Source organism: Achroia grisella, unplaced genomic scaffold (assembly GCF_030625045.1).
Source record: "Achroia grisella isolate CSIRO2021 unplaced genomic scaffold, CSIRO_AGI_Agris_v1 utg821, whole genome shotgun sequence".
NCBI lineage: Eukaryota > Metazoa > Arthropoda > Insecta > Lepidoptera > Pyralidae > Achroia > Achroia grisella.
This window is the reverse complement of record NW_026713035.1, coordinates 2,570,331-2,590,189: the sequence shown is the minus strand read 5'-3', so window position 1 is coordinate 2,590,189 and position 19,859 is coordinate 2,570,331. Positions and strand designations below refer to the sequence as shown.

The following is a 19,859-nucleotide window of genomic DNA, read 5'->3' as shown; positions in this document are numbered from 1 at the left end:
ACTTCCACTGATATACATCATTACGTGACGCCCATTGCACCCTTTATGTATTACCATTCTAGAGGACATTGATTTTGACGACCTCGGGGTTTGCAGTTTAGAACGCTTGCTTTTCTTATACTACGATAGCGGTATACAAGCATAACCTTACTAACTGATGTTCACAGGTTCGATTTCTATACAAATCATACACTTGTATTTGTGAGTTCATCTGTATCGATTTGGTGTTAATATTTATTTAAAATTAACTGTTATCCATGACTGCGTCTACTCTTTTTATGTACTCGTCATCATTCAATCTATCTACACGCAAACTTTCAATGATCTGTTAAGCCCTTTAGTCATGAAAAGATAACAAACAAAAATAAAGCAAACACACTTTCGCATATGTAATATACCTAAGAAATATAAGGTAATATTTCTTGAATATACATAAGACTACAATAAAAAAACATAGCGAAATTTCACTAGAAAAAAATGCAGGAAACATCTAGTTAATATATAATATCAACGAAACCCACTATCTACTGAAATCGTATAAAGCCGCCCATAAAATTGATTATCAGGTGACCCGGCCGACCTGCTTACATTTTATGGTGAAAAAGAGCCAGCTAGCCCTTTTCAATACTAGTAGCAGGTGATCTGTTTGCTGCTCGAGGCGTAAAAAAGATTGATCGCGCTGATGTCACAGTAGAAAAGAATTAAGTGTATAATAAAAGATGAACAAGTGTTTTACAGCTCTTTTATAGAGGTGAACCTACATTATTTTATTTGATACTAGCTACTCGCCCAGGCATGTACATGTATTATTATATATATAAACCTGACCCTTGAATTACCCTATCTATTTAAAAAAACCGCTTTTAAATCCGTTGCATAGTATTAAAGATTTAAGGGACGGACAGACAGTGACAGCGACTTTGTTTTATATTATGTAATGATTAGCTGTGTCCGCGGTTTTATTCATATGAAATTTATAGCCTATGTATAAGCTATATTACTGTAATGTACATCAAAATCTGTTCAGTTTTTGGGTGAAAGGAAAACAAACAACCATTCATACTGACAAAGATTCGTATTTATAATTTTAGCAGCATTACACAATTTAGGAGGCAGTCCAATCAGATTAGGATTAGGTAATAAACAGTTATAAACTCTATGTAATATATTTATCATTCATACACCACTATCTAGTACCAAGTTGAGCAAAGATAAGACTATGGGTACTAGACATGGGAAAACAATAGTTTTTATATGAAACATGTTTCTGTCCGGGATCTTAATCTCCTGATCATGATTGAACGGGTATGAAAGTCACAACTTTTCTCTATCTTTATTATTTTTTATATGTTTAATTTGATGATGATTGGTTAACCTGTTTAACTATAATAGTACAAGAAACAAATAATTTGACTTTCGCATGAATAATATTAGTTATAGTATATAATTTATTTATTTAACTTCAATGAACACAATACAAACAATAGAACAACAGTACATTTGGCGAATTAAACACAGTGCAGTATATATTTATTAAAATAATATTACCATATTTATTATATATTTTAGTTATTAGTATAATTAGTTAAGGATAGTAGTTAGATATCTATCAATTTAGCTGTAGGTGTAAAAGAAATAAATCAGCATATATTTTTAATAAACTTGTATACAAATGTTACCACCATGTGTAGTTATTAATATTAATATTATTACTACAAGTATATATATATATTATTTCATAACAACCTAAAATATTAGTACATATATAAATTTACAATTTCTAACGGATGTTAGCTCGGTTTATTAACTGAGATCATTAGCTTCATATTATTAGACCCTGGTATTAACGTTAATTGCCCTGTGTGCGCCAAAATTGCTCGTAATGCTGTGTAAAAAACTTTTCTAACTGCGGAAGGGTTAAAAGGTAGAAATTAACCCGTATTGTCCAAAAGACCCAGACATGTGGGCGTTACACCACTTAAAAAGCGATTTGTTAGACCGTCTCTATTTCTTGTGAATATTACTTCCGGACACAGGTTCATAACTATTAAATAATTTCGAGTACTCATAATTTAGTTTATTAAATTTAATTAATTAACAAAAATAGTGATCAGAAACTTACGTACAAGTACATACATATACGTATGTGAAATTTCAATGAGTATAGTTGGTGCGGCGGTGGCTATGATCTAGCCTTCTTCGATGGACTATATTGTTGTATAGGAAACTGGCTGGTCAAATATGAATGACTTACCCTTACTTCAATGTGCTTGTTCTTCAGTGGGCCCACACGGTTACGGGAATCTCAGGAATTCACTCAGGTTGATTACAACTATTAACATGCGTGCGATATGAGTGCGACGTGCGCGCGCGGCGAAAGCTATGACATCACTGATTATTGAATTAGCCGGGAGGGGTGTCAATGCACAAGACAAACCAGGTACGCATCGCGTTTGGCGTAACCATGCCCCCCGCCTTGACATAATGTCAAAGTAAAATTAACAAAAAAAAATAAAGGAACTACATAATTGAACCTTATTGCGAATGCGACAAATGCAAAAAACAAGAAAGAAAAAATACAAAAAATATCAAATGCGGAATTTACTAAATAAGAAAAATGCAAAGGATTTTAACTTAACTTATTAACCTATTATAAATGCGTACTACCTATCTTATAGAATACATATTATTGCAAAGGCAATGGACATAATTTTACCACTGGCCTTTGAAAAATACCAGCCTTTGTTTTGACTGAGGCAACGCGAATAATGCCATCCTTACCCTTATAAACTCGTATTATAAGACCAAGAGGCCAATGTAATGGAGTTAAATTCTCCTGCATAACAACTACTATCGTGCCTTCCTGGATAGGAAAGGCCGGCGTGTTCCATTTGCGTCTCAATTGCAACGTATGCAAATATTCCCGATGCCACCTCTTCCAAAACGATTGAACGAGTTGGTCTAAAAGCTCGTGTCGTTTCAAAAGATGAGGAATAGCGTCACTTACGTCATGTGCTGGGAAGTGTTTTAGCGGTATAGTGTTAAGAAAATGAGCAGGTGTCAATGCTTCCAGGTCCGACGGATCTGAACTTAAGACGGTCAATGGGCGAGAGTTTAATAGCGATTCTATTTGTGTAAGAACAGTCGTAAGTTCTTCAAAGGTTAAAATTTGTAGCCCAATGACTTTACTTAGATGGCTTTTGACACATTTTATATTACTTTCCCAGCATCCTCCAAAATGCGGTGCGTTAGGAGGGATAAGGATCCATTTAATTCCATTGTTAGCTAATTCCTTATCCCAAACAGATCTACATTCTTGCGATAAAAACAAATAAAGTTCACGTAGGTAGGATCGTGCCCCTATAAAATTAGTACCATGATCCGTATACATGCATTGAATAGGACCGCGGCGAGCGAGAAAACGTTTTAACGCGGCGAGAAAACAAACTGTACTCAATTCACTTGCGAGCTCAATATGAACAGCCCGAGTGGTTAAGCACGTGAATAAGCAAACGTATGCTTTGCGAGTGGTTATACCACGACCGCGATAAGGGGTTACAAAAAACGGACCTGCGAAATCACAGCCACAATGGACAAAGGCTTTAGGAACTTCCTTCACCCTTAGTGCAGGCAGATCACCCATCGGTGGGAATGTAGGACGCGGTTTATTGCGGAAACAAATATTACAAGTAGCTACGATCGTGCGAATGATACGTCGAGCTGCGAGAATCCAATATTTAGTACGTAGTATTGACATTAACAATTCTGGGCCTGTATGCAGGTTTTTACGATGAAAGTGTGTTACAATTAATCGAACTATATGATCTCTGCCCGGAAGTAATATAGGTGTTTATAATCGAAATCTTCATCAGAATGAGTTAGACGACCACCAACTCTTAAGAGATTGTCTGATAAAAATGGATTTAATTTAATTATTGATGCGGTACAAGGTTTTTTATTATTTAACTTGCTAATATCGTTTTTAAAATGAAACCCTACAGCGCGAATAATTATACGTTCGGCGAAAACCAAATCGGAACTGGATATGACGCCGCGTGGAAGAATGTTAGCGAACTTATAAATATAACAAATTACACGAAGTAATTTCATCCATGACGAAAATTTGCGAGCGAGCGAATATAAATAAGGTTCCATAATCTTCAATGGTAACCAGTGCGATAGGGTTTTTATTTCCTTCATCGGAAGCTAACTGAGCTACAGTACGTAACGCTAAGTACGGGCTGCAACGTAAGCCAAATGCAACTTTATTAAATTCAAAGACTTGGAGCGGTTTATTAGGACTAAATCTATATACAATACGTTGAAAACAACGATCTTGCGGGCGAACTTTTATTCGTAAATACATTTGTCGCACATCAGCTGAGATGGCGACTGCGAACAATCTCATATTCAAGAGAATAATAAATAAATCCTGTTGTAAGGAAGGACCTGTATGTAGAATATCATTAAGCGAAAATCCAGTACTAGACTTCGCGCTTGCGTCTAGTTTATTTTCGTGGACACTTTGTCCTCACGTAAGACTGCGTGATGCGGTATAAAATAACTAGGGCTGTTATTTTCAATTACGTCTACGGGAGAAATATATTGTTTTTCTATATATTCGTGAATTACCTCATCATAAAGGTATTTCATAAATGATAAAATCTGCGTTTAGCGATATCGAAAGAGTTCCCTAAAGACTTAGAACTATACTTAAATGGTAAAGCGACTTCGTAGTGACCTGATTCGTTACGAGTGGTCGTTGTGGTATAAAAATCTTCACAGTATTTATCGTCTATACTTGTTATTGGTTTGCGATCTACTTCTTCAATCTCCCAAAATTTGCGAATTAATACTGAAACCTCGCACGAAGTGGTGGAACAGAACGAGAATGAAGAAGACGTAGAAGTTAAGGTGGGAGCTTCACCTAAAATAAGATAACCGAGAACAGTCTCCAACGCGTTTGGAGTACCAGGTGAATTTATAATTTTACCTCCAGACAAAAGGGTCGCGAATAGATTGACACCAATCAAAAGGTCAATTTCTGATGGTGTTCCCCACGTATCATCTGCGAGCGGAATATTAGTTAAGTAACTGAGCGCGCCAACATCAATTTGACATGTTGGTAAGTTACCTGTTATTTTATTCAAAACTAAAGCGCGAATATTATAATATTGCTCATGATTAAATCTCGATCGGAAAGAGAGATATTAACTGGTTCAGTGGCGCCACCTATACCCTTAACGGTGGTATGTGCGTCCGGCTGCATGGTTAAACCCAATTTTAAACAACACTTAGAAGTAATATAATGCTTTTGTGACCCGGGGTCCAATAAGCAGCGAATGACAACATCACTCCCATTACGAGCAGTAGCAAATACCTTGGCAGTAGCAAGTACTTCAGTCACATACGGCTGCTCATGAATGGACGATGAAAGCGTGCATAACGACTCCTTGTCTCCACCAGTGGTGGTTCCAATAGGAACGGGAGTTTGTTCTAATCGTGTCTGTTGTGTGGGTTGTGTGTATGCAAGCGGAGGCAATTGCGACGAAGAAGATGGTGGTAATTGGCGACCGTGCGTAGAAGATGTCTGTGCGTTTTTCGTACCCTGAGATACTTGCGTAGGTGCGGAATTATTATTTTTAAAACAAAGCAACGTATGATGTCTCGGATTGTTACAATTTCGACAGGCGGAAGTTGATTGACAACTGAAAGAGTTATGTTGACTACTTAGACATCTAGTACACATACGGTTAGTTTTAATATAATTAAATCGATCATTAATTGTGAAAGTTGAAAATTGTTTACATTTATATAATTGAGAATGTGAATCACCTTTACATAAGGAACAATAAATGCGTTGCGTAGGATTAGTACCTAAAAATGTACGTGGCGATCGAGCGATCGATCGTTGATGCGACTGTGCACGACCACTGGCGGACGCGGCGGCGGGACCGTCCAACTTGGTGGCGGCAGCGGCGCCGGCGGTGCGGTTACACGTGCGTTGTAATATTTTTACGTGTTGACGTATAAATTTTATAAAATTTTCAAACTGCGGTATGTCATCTTCTCTAATTGATGACTCATACGACTGCGCGGTAGCCTGATCTAATGTCTTTAATCCCATATAAATAAATATAAAATCATCCAACTTTTCAATTTTAAGTTGCTTTAATGCTGCGATAGTCGACGAGAAAGTATCAATAAATTTTTCTAAGTTTATTGCCGAAGGACCGTTAATTGATTTTAAAGAAAATAATTTATCTAAATATGACGTTGCAAGAGAGCGTTTATCTTGATACTTGTCGATTAAAGCTTGCCACAATATAGGATAATTTTCGGCTGCTGGTACTAAGCCAGCACACAGATTTCTAGCCTTTCCTGACAGGTGACTCATAAGATAATGAAAACGTTCTGAGTCCGAAAAGGATTCATTGTCATGAATAACCTGTTTGAATGTTTCGTAAAAGAAAGGAAATTCTAAAATATCACCTGAGAAGACTGGTAACACAATTTGGGGGATCCTTACTGATCCCTGTTTGTTGTCTGGTAAAGCAGACTGACAAGCGGGAGCTGGAGTTCGCGAAGATTGAGGTTGTAACGAGACCGCCATCATCTTTATAGAATAAAACATTTCGTCAAAAGCGGTGAGAGATTGATAATTAACTACATAATCAGGGTTTAGTTCCAAATTAAGGAGAATAATTTCATCGACAATTTTAACATACTCGGTGCGCATTTGATCGATCAGGCTAACTTTTGCAATAAAAACATTACGATGTTTCTCCGTTTTAGTTTTCGAAGACAATTCATAAATAGACTGAAGTTGCGAAAAATATTGTGCACGTTTTGCTTCATACATTTTTAATTTTGCGTTTGTGTTAGCCATTATTATTATTTATATATATACTTCTTAAAAAATAACAAAGGAAAACCAATAAATGCGATATATAAAACTATGTGCGGTAATAACGTACAACTATGCCTGTACTACCGTAAAAGGGCGAGCGATAAACAATAATAACGTATAATAGGTATTTAATGTACTAAATACCTACAAGACAGACAGATGTACTTGTAGCGAAAATAAAGTACACAAATGCGAGAAATGATGCGCGATATAAACTAGCATACATAAAAAATATATGCTTACTATGCTATAAACTACTAATTAATAATGCGAAAAATAGGTACAACTATTATCTATATATACCTATATGCGAGAAAAATAAAATAATGCATAAAGCAATATTTTAAATATGCGGTGCGAGAAGTAAATCACAATAACGTTTTAAACACTAAAGCGCGTGACAAATAAATTTATATATAAAAAAATATGCGAGCGAAACATAAACTATACATAAAGCGAAATCGAAGTGAGTGATGTCATAGAAAATCAGATAATATATCTATAACTATAACTAAAAAGATATAAAATAACTATGTTCACAACTATTATTTTACGCGGGAGTAGTCTAAAGCGTTGTTGTTAGTCACTGTGTCGATACACCACGTATAACTTAATCATAGGTACGTAGGGCACGATCTTTAACCGACATGCAAGGAAATAAAATATCTATTACGAACAGAAATAAAATCGCTGCTTATCAATAATTATTCAGATTAAATAGTGTGCTTTCCCTGCTCACTTTCTTGTGTAAAGACTACGGTAACCAACACTAACAATCTTAACATTCAAACACTACAATCATCATACATAATATTCGACAGGTAATATTGTTTCGTCAAATAGTATAACGACAACTATAATATTTCTAGAAGCTTCGATCGATCGAACAATATCGATATAATGCGGGTGAATGTGAAATTAAATGAACGAAACAACGCAAACAGATATAAAGCGAAATTGAAGAATTGAGCTGCGAGTTATGAACAATTCATAAGCGACATAAATATAAACTTATTTATTAACGAAAATACCAATGTATCGTTATATTTGTGCAACCGTGGTATGCAATTTGAATAGATCCTATTACATGCGCAATAAGGTTCAATATTACATGCGAGTCATTCACTCGACTTTCACAATAGGAAAAAATTAAAACAAATTTTAAATAAATAAATTGCGATTCCTATTGTGATCCGGCGACGGAAGGCCAATAAATGGTGCGGCGGTGGCTATGATCTAGCCTTCTTCGATGGACTATATTGTTGTATAGGAAACTGGCTGGTCAAATATGAATGACTTACCCTTACTTCAATGTGCTTGTTCTTCAGTGGGCCCACACGGTTGATAATGGAATGGTGCACCCGCCTGCGCTAACGGTGTACGCTGGCGGGGCACCAGTGGAGGATGATAAGACGATGATGAGGTCAGGTCAGTTAGCCCATCGTGACAAATTCACCAGGAATTTAACACGATGGTTACCAGGGGGAACCGCGTGGAGGTCGACCTGACATGGTACATTGCTAGCAATGGGGTTATCAATCCACATTACTAACAATCCCCTTCCCCCGGGCCCACACGGTTACGGGAATCTCAGGAATTCACTCACGTTGATTACAATTATTAAGACATGCATGCGACATGCGTGCGCGGCGAAAGCTATGACATCACTGATTATTGAATTAGCCGGGAGGGGTGTCAATGCACAAGACAAACCAGGTACGCATCGCGTTTTAACCAATAGTTTTTTCAGGTAAGTATCGAGCTAGATTCCGTAGTAGTAAGAAACGAAAACATGTGACGGTAGACCAATGTACGTTTGCGCATAACATGGCCCAATACTATTCTATAAACAATATTAAATCGCATAAAGTAAATTAATTAATAAAAGTAACTTACTATTTACCCACCGCTCTTAGTTTACCTGTGACTATGGTGGTTGTAATACAACCGAAATATATATTAATTAATATATAAATTAACATGGCAAGATCTCGTGTTTAATTTTACATGTAAATAATGACCGCATCAAATTTAATTAGACTAAACTGTGTAGACTAATGAGTATAAAGTCAATTCTTCATTTATTATTAAATCGCTGTCTATAGAATTAAAGAGTGCCATGGAAATACTACACTAGGCCTCTTTACCTGCCATGTCGACGTCCAAACGAAGTTTAAAAAGCTGCTTAGTTGTAGAAATAGGCAAAACAGAGGTTAACCGAAATTAAAAATATGTTTCACTTATAGAAAACTTCATATCTGCGAGTAAAATGCACTTTATTTCTAGATAGTTACAGTTCCTTAATTGTACCCTTGCGAAGGCGGGGAGAAAAATCCTTTGTTTTTTAATTAATTTAATAAGGATAGGTAGAATTTATTGTTAAAATTACTTGGAGATGTTGTTCTCAAGTTATATATCGAGTAAAGGAAATAGGAAGTTATTTATATATTTAGATGGCAGTAAGCATCACTCTTAGTCCGCAGATTTCCATTTAGTTAGCCGACATATAATACCATGCTGCATCCGACAGAAATAAATATATCTGCGTACATAAAGCTTATCGATCACCTTGTCACAGATTTATTTCGTTTCAGAGTAAGCCTCAACCGAAGGCATAAATTGATATAAAATGGTATTATAGGAAAATCTTATAGCGTCGTGTAGGGTTGGATTACCATTCAACCCAGTACGGTAATACAAGATTTATCTATGGCTTTTCTATTTGCAGAAATTATAGAAGAATGCCACTTGCGCTAGATCTGATAGACTAGGTCTTCCTATCCTAGGTCGATTTCATCAAAATATAAATATTGAGTAATATTTAGTGAATTTGCCATGATATATACTAAAACACCTATTTTCAACAGATTTCAGCCAAAAGTACTACCACAGATAACATAATATTACATAGTACTACTATAACTCAAAAATTAAAAGAAATAAATGCTTATTTACGAAATATTACCTAAATCTAACCTGACTTGATATGCTACAAAACATGTACGTATGTAAAAATACAAATATATTTTATACAATCTATGGGAATCTTAATAAAATTGCAATTTTCTAATTCTGCTTATGTTATCGAGTTACCTACATAACTTTATATATGAAACAGGGCGGGTATGAAGAAACCGAGAATTGTTTAATACCCGTATACAGTTTAATTACGAGATTAACGATACGTCTATTAATGTAATGAAATTATGCATGCAGTGAGTGCTTTTGTGGTCGACGAGTGTATACATATTGTTAAATATGTAATGCTTGATGAAATCTATAGAGACGAACACATGTAAGCATAGGAATTAGAAAATAAATAAATAACTCTGGACAATTAACTCAGCGCCATCGCACCGTGGACAGGCCACGGTAAGTAGAGTTTGTGTTATAGGTACTAGACAACTGATATAAATACTAGAATATATATAGAAAACTCCCAAAAAGATACAAACAATCATACTCATGAATACATAGTGTGTTGCACCGTGTGAGGAATTGAATCCGCGACCACCGAAATTAAAACGGTATGGTAAACCGCTATGTGACCGAAATGAACAAGCTGATTGCTCACCAGACAATGCCAATCGTGTGTATCTCAGAGATCACGTATTAATGTGATGTGTTACCTCTCATGATTCGATGATGCTGAGAGGCATAGCCACCCTACCATTCGATCTGACCGAGTGCATTAACCATTTGATTTCAGCTTTAACCCGGGCAACCCGTGACGACATCGCCGTTCGATCGACGGATTTTAAGAGGGCGTAGGCACCCACTAATAATTATAAACTACCTGTAGCAAGTCCACCTGCGTAAAATTAATAGCTTATATGTTATTCTTATGTATAAAAGCAATATTATTGTAAAGTTTCGCTAAAATCCATTTAGTACTTTTTGTGCGAAAGACTAACAAACATCCATCCATACTCACAAACTTCCGCGTTTATAATATTAGTAGATTTTATAATAATTCTACTGAAGTAGAAAGGTAGTAAATTTCCTCACTCTTCTCAGCCCTATTTCTCGTCCTCTCATTCACACCGTATTCCAAGTCACGCATCTTTCATTCCTTATACATACACATGTTTAATTCTCATCTAACCTATATATAGACATATGAACTGCGCAAGGGATGAGAAATAACACAATTAGAAATAAGATTTAATCGACATAGCTACTACTAGATCACTAAGCTGTTTCGGATATGTTAAGATAATTAATTATAGTCGAGCGTGTTAATAGATCAATAAGGGAGAAATTAATGAGTATGTCAGCCTTCGATGAATATATATAAATTCAGATATATAATGACGAGAGGTTAGAAATAATCCTGTTTTGTATAACCATTTTTTATTGATTAAAATAGTATGGTGAATATGCCTGTACTAACAATATATACTGGTGGGGCACTAGTGAAGGACGATAAGATAATTAACAAGGTAGGTTACCACGACAGTTTGTAGTCAGTGGTACTTTCAGATAAATAATATAGAAAATATACAATCGTAATAATCTTGGACAATTCACACAGCGCCATCTAATACCAAGTTAAGAAGATATAGTGTTAAGGATACTAGTTGTTTAGTATCCATAACACTATATCTGCTTAATCTCTTAATCGATACAAATACTTATAATATATTTTTTCTTTGTAAATACGTACGAGTATAATCTTAAATCATACTCATTAATACAAACATTTGTACCGTGGAATCGAATACACGACGATCAGAAAAGTTTTCACGCACCTAAATAACTGCCTATTAAATTAACATCTTGAAAGTATCGATAAATAAAAAATATTATACCCTAAGCCCTGTCTAAAATACCAATAGATTATATATCTAATACACAGTTTACGCAACAATTATACCACTGATAGGGAATTATGGATGTATTTTGCGTGTTAATTTTGGGTTCTAAATCAGACTTATTAGGCACTGTGGAGATTAATTACCACCCACTAAATTTACAATGCGAGTCTCAACATAATATTTATGTCGACACTACAACAAACCACATAAGCAACATTATAGATGAATGAATTACATACACAATTATGTAGGTATATAACTTTTATTTTTAGAAACCTTTCTTTCTTCAGTCAATAGTTTGTGTAATTTCAAGGTAAGTACAATATGTTCGCGTGTATTTTTCTTTTAAATTGAAGTTAAATTATTTCTGATCTTATCTACAAACAGATAACTAGATCTCTATCTACTAACCTCGTAACCTTGTTTCACACAAATAAAACTTTATTTTGTACAGTCACGAATAAAAAAATATTCTCTTACAATTGCACCGTGTACCATGTTTATAACTCATAAATATATATACATGTGATAGTATATACAACTAATTATATATATTACTGTATAATAATCCTCCATACTGCGTTAAACATACTGTAATGTCCAATTTGCGTGTTGTGTTTACTCAAAATTAATAACTACAAGAACATCCCTGGACCACGCATTGAAACCTAATGTTCTTACTATAATATGAGTGAGTGAACTTACTATAATATGAGTGAGTGAACTATATAAACAATCAGGTTACTTTCAGTATTTCTTCTGAAGACTTAAGTGTTGCCAGTTATAAACGTTTGAAGATCGTGACCGTTAAACATCAACAGAATGAATCGGTCTTTAGAAAATCGAATCACAAATGCTTAGCTTAATATTCCTTCATGATAGATTCTTGTCGTTTGCACAACACACTCCATATATTAGATTATTTCTTTCTATCTAATATTATATCTTGTAACATAGCAATGTAACCACGGGGAAAATATTGGAAAATATTCAATTACACAACACTGAATCAATTATTCTTGCTATGAAGTCTCCGTTTTATTTGTGACAGATAAATAAGAGTATTCCAGGAATAATCTAAATATATGTAAGTTTATATGATTTCCATATTGTAACAATAAATATTTGATAACTATGTACTCTATACAGTCCTGCAATTTGTACAGAAAAATATCGGCTTTAACAGATTGGTTTAATGCTTCTACTAATATTATTTAATACAAAAAGAAATATTTTCAGATCCCTATATATAATTATGTATTTATTAATAAAGAATTACATTAAATTGATAAAGGGTTTCTTAAAATAATCTTCCATTCAATATTATTATTGACGGTCTCGATGGTTTAGGAGTTTAACACACTAGTTTAGTTTGGAAATTGATTGCGAGTTCGATTCCTCATACAGTACTAATATTTTTATTCGTGAGTATGACTGTTTGTATTCAATATATATTATGCATAACACAAGCTCTGCTTAGTTCGGGACTAGTTTGGTACTAGATGGCACTGTGTGAATTGTCCTGGGATATTATTATTAATTATAAAGTTCATTTAAAAATAACTTAGGTATTCAACCGATTTTGCTTAGTTGCAATCTAGGATCCATTTTTATATCCACAGTCTTTTTTTAAATCTTAGTTAATTCGTTATTATGTAAAATCGATTCAATATTACTTACTAGTTACCCAAAAATACCAGTTGGCTAGTAAAGTTAAATAAAAGCGAGTATAATGAAAAAAGTATTCAATTGTTTCTACCTCTTGAAAGTTTGAGATTTTGGAAGTAACTTTGTCGATATTGAATTACAGTTTATTTTTCTTTTATATTAATAAATACTTTGAATAAATTTGACGATAACTGTACAAGAATGTTAATGAACGCTGCCTAATAAAATCTAAATGAGCCTTGTACAGCAAAATTTCCACATCCACACCCTTATCTAGCTTTGTTGTCAAATAAATTTAATGTATTTATTTTGGTTTTAATTTATTCCAGAATAAGGTGTATATGTATTTAAATTTGTAAATTATTAAACGAAACGTAATTTACATTAAAATTATCTTTGTATTTAATAAACCGGATTGTTAATTTAATTTCTAATTTGTAGTTGGTAAAGGTTGTCAAAAACATAAAAACCAACCTATCTGTAATGAACCATTTAAGACTTACTGTTGTTTTTTTACGAAATTTAATTTGAATTCCATGTCACACATACACATGAACTGCGTTACGTTCATCAGAATGTGACGCCCGTGATACCGCTCTAACTTCCGATAAACTAAGAATTCACTACAAGAATAGAGTTCCTGTAATTTCCCTGTCTTATCTTGACCTTTCGATCGCAACAGCATACAAAGCAAGCCGCTTGACGGTTAAAACAGGTAAGATATGTATTCAATCAAACGCCTTTTTACATCTGTACAGTCCCCCTCAATCCGCCAATAATGAATTTAAATCTTCAAAAAGACAATCTGAATTTACCTTCACATACCTAGTAATTCAATTATAAATATCTAGTTTGTCAGTGACAGTATCTATCGATATTGATCGTTATCTGAAATTGGTAGACGCAGTTTGCAATCTAGATTTGTTTGTACTAAGAGCGACATCAATATCCGCTCCGATACAAACACATCTGAACTGTGTGACAACCCTTATGTACATAGGAACTCCGTAGGTACTATTGAGGGGGAATTTCATTTTCCATAAAACAAAATTGTGTTCCAAAGATAATTACCAGATAATTAGTAGAAATTTCTGTAATATTATTCGTTGTCTTGACTATTACCAAAGTTATTATTCGACTGTAACTTATATAATTTGATTACGTACTCATTTAGAAATTTGCTCCGTGTTTGTTGATTGACATACGTGATTTAATTTCGACGGTCTCTGTGAACTAACTATTTAAAACACCGCTTACCTTCGAATAGTCATGGGTTGGATTCTCGAACGACACATTTTTTGTATTATTATAAGTACGACTTTGTGTATTGAAACTCCGTGTTTTGTACGTATGTTAAAGATTAATTTAAAAAAATCTATATGAGTGTTTGTGTTAGATGTTTAATAATCATTCTTTATTCTTTATTCAAATAACGTACAAAAATTACAAAATTTATTATACATTGGACCCCGAAATAGGCGAACCTGTATCGCGGGAGTCCACAAAAGAATTGCCAACTAATTATTTACTATTACTGATCAGTGAGTTTGACATATCAGACTAATTAAGATTTTTTAGATTAATTTCATAAAAACAATTGTTGACTATATAAAAATGAAACAAAAAAAAAACAGAGAAAATAAAATAAAAAGAAAATTTAAAGTTCAACATCATTGTTCTGATGATGTGTGCATAGTCCATAAATTATTCAAATTACACGATGTTAACAATCTTATTAAATTATTGATTGTTTGGGATTTTAGGCATACTTAATACTATTTAAAATTTGTTCAGCGGCATCATAGTCTAATTTTATTAGCACTGCTAGCATTGTAGCATTGTATTACCACTGCTTAGAACTTGATAGCGTTGGTATTAATTCTGAATTATTATTATTGATTTCTTTTAATATATCTACTGAGAATAAATATATACCTGCATTTTATAAACATTTAATTGAGTCATTTTACTTTTACAGTACGAATTAAAATTATTTATTAGTTATTCTCAACGGTTTTTTTTTAATTTAGCTATTACTAGAAATACTACAACTACTATAAAAAAACAAGAAATTACATAAAAAGAGAACGATGATATTAATTACTATAATTTAAAATATAATTACTAGATTATTATTAATTAAATTCATTAATATTACTTGTTTTTTCCTAACATTTTCTTTAACGTAACTAATTCACTAACAGTAACATCAGTAGTGTATTTATGCGTAATATTCATATTTCCGCAACAAAAAAGGTATAGACAATTTATTTAATACAGTAAAGGACCCTAGTTACGAATGAAGAAAATATCTACTGTCATTATCATAAAGTATACCACAATGTGTGGCTTTGTGTGATATTTCTGGATTTCCTGAATAAGCCCCTTAAGGAAATATGTGTTTTTCCGATATAACGCCTGTTGAGATTCCGGCCAACAAAATTGGGATAATTGACTAATATTTATATGATTCGATTATTCATTTTGTGCAATGAATATTATATATTCTAGATTCTTAGCTACAAAATTATGGGCATACTTTTATCAGTTTTCTATAATAAAATCATTAAGGTCAAAATACTTTGTATTCACTTTACATATTGTATTACGCTAAGTTTGTATTAATTTTTAAATAAATAATGAAACTGTTCAGCCATTATTGAAATTAACGTTGATTTGTTTACTTGTTATGTATTCATGAATCAAAAAAGGGGCTAGTCAGGCCCCATGCGGAACCCGGTCAGGACCCATCCGGATAAGAGCTGAGTGCCGCCCGCCCGTCTATTGGACCACCTAGTTTTTTTTTTATTTCTTTACAGCATCTGTTATTCTCATGAAGGGGCATTTTCGTAAAGGGTTCAGAGCCTAAAGTTTATCTTAAAGACAGTCCAAATCGTACATAATATATATATATATATTGTATATATTATTCTTAATTAGTACCCGTACCTTTGTTATTTGATTCTTATTAGCGGTTACAATCTTCCCGTAAACAATTCGTCTCATTAACTCGAAACACTATGATTATTAGTCTTCAATATTTTTTTTCTTATATAGCCTTTTCTTTATTTTTTGTTTGTAATGGAAGTAGTTCAGTATAATTATAATAATAATAATAGTAGATTTTGTCTCAGCATATAGATGGCTAAAAAGACAGTATTTTTGGATGATACAATGCAAATATATAATTATATCTGGCTACTGGCTATATACACACTTCTGTATATCTTAATAATATCGTTTTTATAACGCGAAAGTTTGTGAGTATGGATTAGTATAGTATTTGATACTCATTCACGCAAAAACTACTGAACGGATTTTGATGAAACTTACCAGTAATATAGCTTATACATAAGAATAACATACAGGCTATATTTTTTATTGAAATTTAACGGGGGTGAAATTGCGGGCAAAGCTAGTATATAATATAGATGTCAGTCATTGACATGACATTATATCCGCTATATGAAGTCACGTAATTGGAAATTCTAGTGTCAGTTACGCAGCAGTAATTTTAATGTTCCCTTTTTGTTAATAGTAACTGAAAGATATATGTTACAAGTTTAATCTAGTTGTATTATTTTATAAGCAACATCAGACTGATTAGAGCGAGATGGAGGCACGTAGGTGGGTGAACTACCCTTAATTGACGAGAGGGCACGACGAGGAAGCTTAACCTCGTCATCTTCGTTACTAAATTAATTTCAAATCCGACGCCAGCTGATGATGAATAATTCCATCTAATAAATATTATGATTTATGAGGTTCAATCTCTTAATTTGTACTGCGATGTTTCTCATATTACTGAAATATATATTACAATATTATTATTTTTTTATATAACAAAATAATAATGTTTAAAGTTTAAAGGTAAGTGATGTAATCGAATTTCTGATATAGTTTTCGAGCGAAAACGATATAAAAAATTCGATGATAGTTCATTTCGAATTTCTTTTTTCGGAATGTTCATAATCATTGACCATCCTGTAATACATTGTGATATAAATACTACAATTATAGATATTTGCAATAAATCTATACATAAAATGAATTGTAACTGATCACTGTCTATACACGGACGATATACGAGAAAAACTATATTATTGAGGGACTTGATTAAGGTTAAGCCCAAAACAATTAGAATTTTTGCACATTTGTCGGTAAAACTGCTTTCGCTATTGGGATGCGGTTTCCCTAATGTACTGTAGTAAACTTTAATTAAACTTTAGGTAATGTTTTATTACAATAGTTTATAGATAAAAAAGTTATAAATAATTTTTATTCCGAATATCAAGAGTAAAAACTGGGGGTCATATTTTCAATTAACACATGATATTTTCTACCGTACTGTACACAGACTAAGCTAGGGTTTATGCCAAATCTTCAACATTTAAAATGAAGGTTATAATGTATCTGCATAGACCCTGTTCTCTGTTTTTTTTCCCCTGGAAACTATCCTGACAAATTCCTGGTGACTTTGCCACTATGGCTGACCTGATCACATGATCATCTTATCATCTTCCACAAGTACATCATTTCGTTATCATACATTAATAAAAACGTGTTCACACATGTAAGTAGCAATCAGGATTGATGTAACTATGGTATGATATACATCAGGTATGTTTGGAAACATTTTCAAATATTTAGGAACTCAAAGTGAGATTGAAAATTGTTACCGTCGTTATTAAAAATATTTTGCTATAGTTTTTGTGCAACAGCGTCGAGTTCAGTTCAGATTTAAATTTCTATACTGCTTACACATATTAATTTATTAAAATATAAGGTAATTTTGTACAAAAAAAGTATTACGACTACAATATAATAAAACCTTTACTATTATTTCAAACAACGAATATTAGAAATCTATTTAATTTTATCGAAATATCTGATAAAGTATTAATACAAAAGTACTATAGAATCATAAATTATTTTTATTGTAAAAAAAAGTATACTTACATAGCAAAGCATTTCGAATACAGCATTTATGACATCCCAACAATACACTCTTCTTATTGACACTTTTTTACAAGGAACTTTCTTTAACTTTAAATATTCCGACGTCCAAATGTTGTACAAGTTTTCACATGAAAACAAGTCTAAAGTTATTCGTCTTTGCAACTGCCATTGTTTTTAGAACTTTGCATGCCACTCAGCAATTTATTTTTACGACTGTACTTGACACATTATTATTTGGGTTTATTACCCATAGCACATTCCGCTTATATGCACTTCAGTCGAAACTATTTTATAAAGAAAGACCGAAATTAACGTATATTTGAAATAATAATAAAAAAATAAAAAATATTACAATAATTCAGTTATACAAGTTATGTAATTCAATATTTACTTTTTAATGTAATATTTATTTTAGTAATAAATAGCTATGAATATGTATGTTAAACAACAACATTATAAAACAATATAACATAGGCACGTATAAGTAACAAAATTTAAATTGATTATCAATTTAAACCTAACATAAAAACCAAATGATATGAAATAATTTACCAAGGCATACAATAGAAGAATAAAATAGTTTCGAATATTTCCCGGTTGTTTTCCGCCGCGCCTAGCGACACGGCCGCCCGCGCTTCTGTCTCTCTGAAACTGAATATGAACACCGGGCTCCGGTTATCCGGGAATATTTAGAGTCTAGTGCCAATTGTACTAGTTTACACTTGTACACCCAACAATTGATTGCTATGCACTTATTGGTACTAATTGGTAATTTGGTCTTCATTGATTGCGGTACGGTAATACATTGGTTGGTGGTTAATTAATTCGTATGCAGCTTCTAAAATTAGCGTTCCACTAATTAACTAATTATAGAACACTATTCTAGAACGTTCATGAATATGCAATATCGGAATTATCTGGCATAATCATATATAATAATAGTAATAATATAATATATCAGACCAATTCACACAGCGCGATCTAGTCCCAAGGTAAGCAGACTTGTGTAATGGGTACTAGACAGACATTTTTTTTGTAAATACATACATATTAAACATAATATATATATATATATATATATATATATATGATAAAATATGAACGATAAAAATTATTATTGAGGGATATTGTCAATGAAATAGAACTTGAAAATAGAAATTGTGATTGTTACAATTTTCGTATAAGCGTTCGTACGCGCTAATCTTAGAAATGGCTGAACTGATTTCAGGGCGATTAGTGTGCTAAGATTTTGAAAAGAAAAAATATATACTACATATGTATATTGTTTTTCTTGAAAGCCTGTTGCCATGCACGATTGTCATTTTAGTAATCATTGTTCATGCACGGGATCTTTATTTAATGTTAAACATAGACACCTATACAAGCTTACAAGGTAAATAGACTGACTTTAAAAAAAATGATTTTAAAGCCAGTTTATGTACAATACCTTCATTCAGTTGAGTTTCTTGCTAATTCTTCTCAATTGAATCTGTATAACTAAAGTA

General features: G+C 32.9%; 1 protein-coding gene across 1 annotated transcript in view; it reads right to left on the bottom strand.

Annotated features, from left to right (window-relative positions):
• The window catches only part of LOC131851999 (peripheral plasma membrane protein CASK-like), a 76,153-nt gene extending 57,717 nt beyond the window's left edge, over window positions 1–18,436 (bottom strand). Inside the window, exon 1 of the mRNA XM_059202565.1 lies at window positions 18,355–18,436. Coding sequence (XP_059058548.1) covers window positions 18,355–18,366 — 12 coding nt within the window. The 5' untranslated portion in view covers window positions 18,367–18,436. The remainder of the gene's footprint in view (window positions 1–18,354) is intronic.
• Window positions 18,437–19,859: the final 1,423 nt, after the last annotated feature.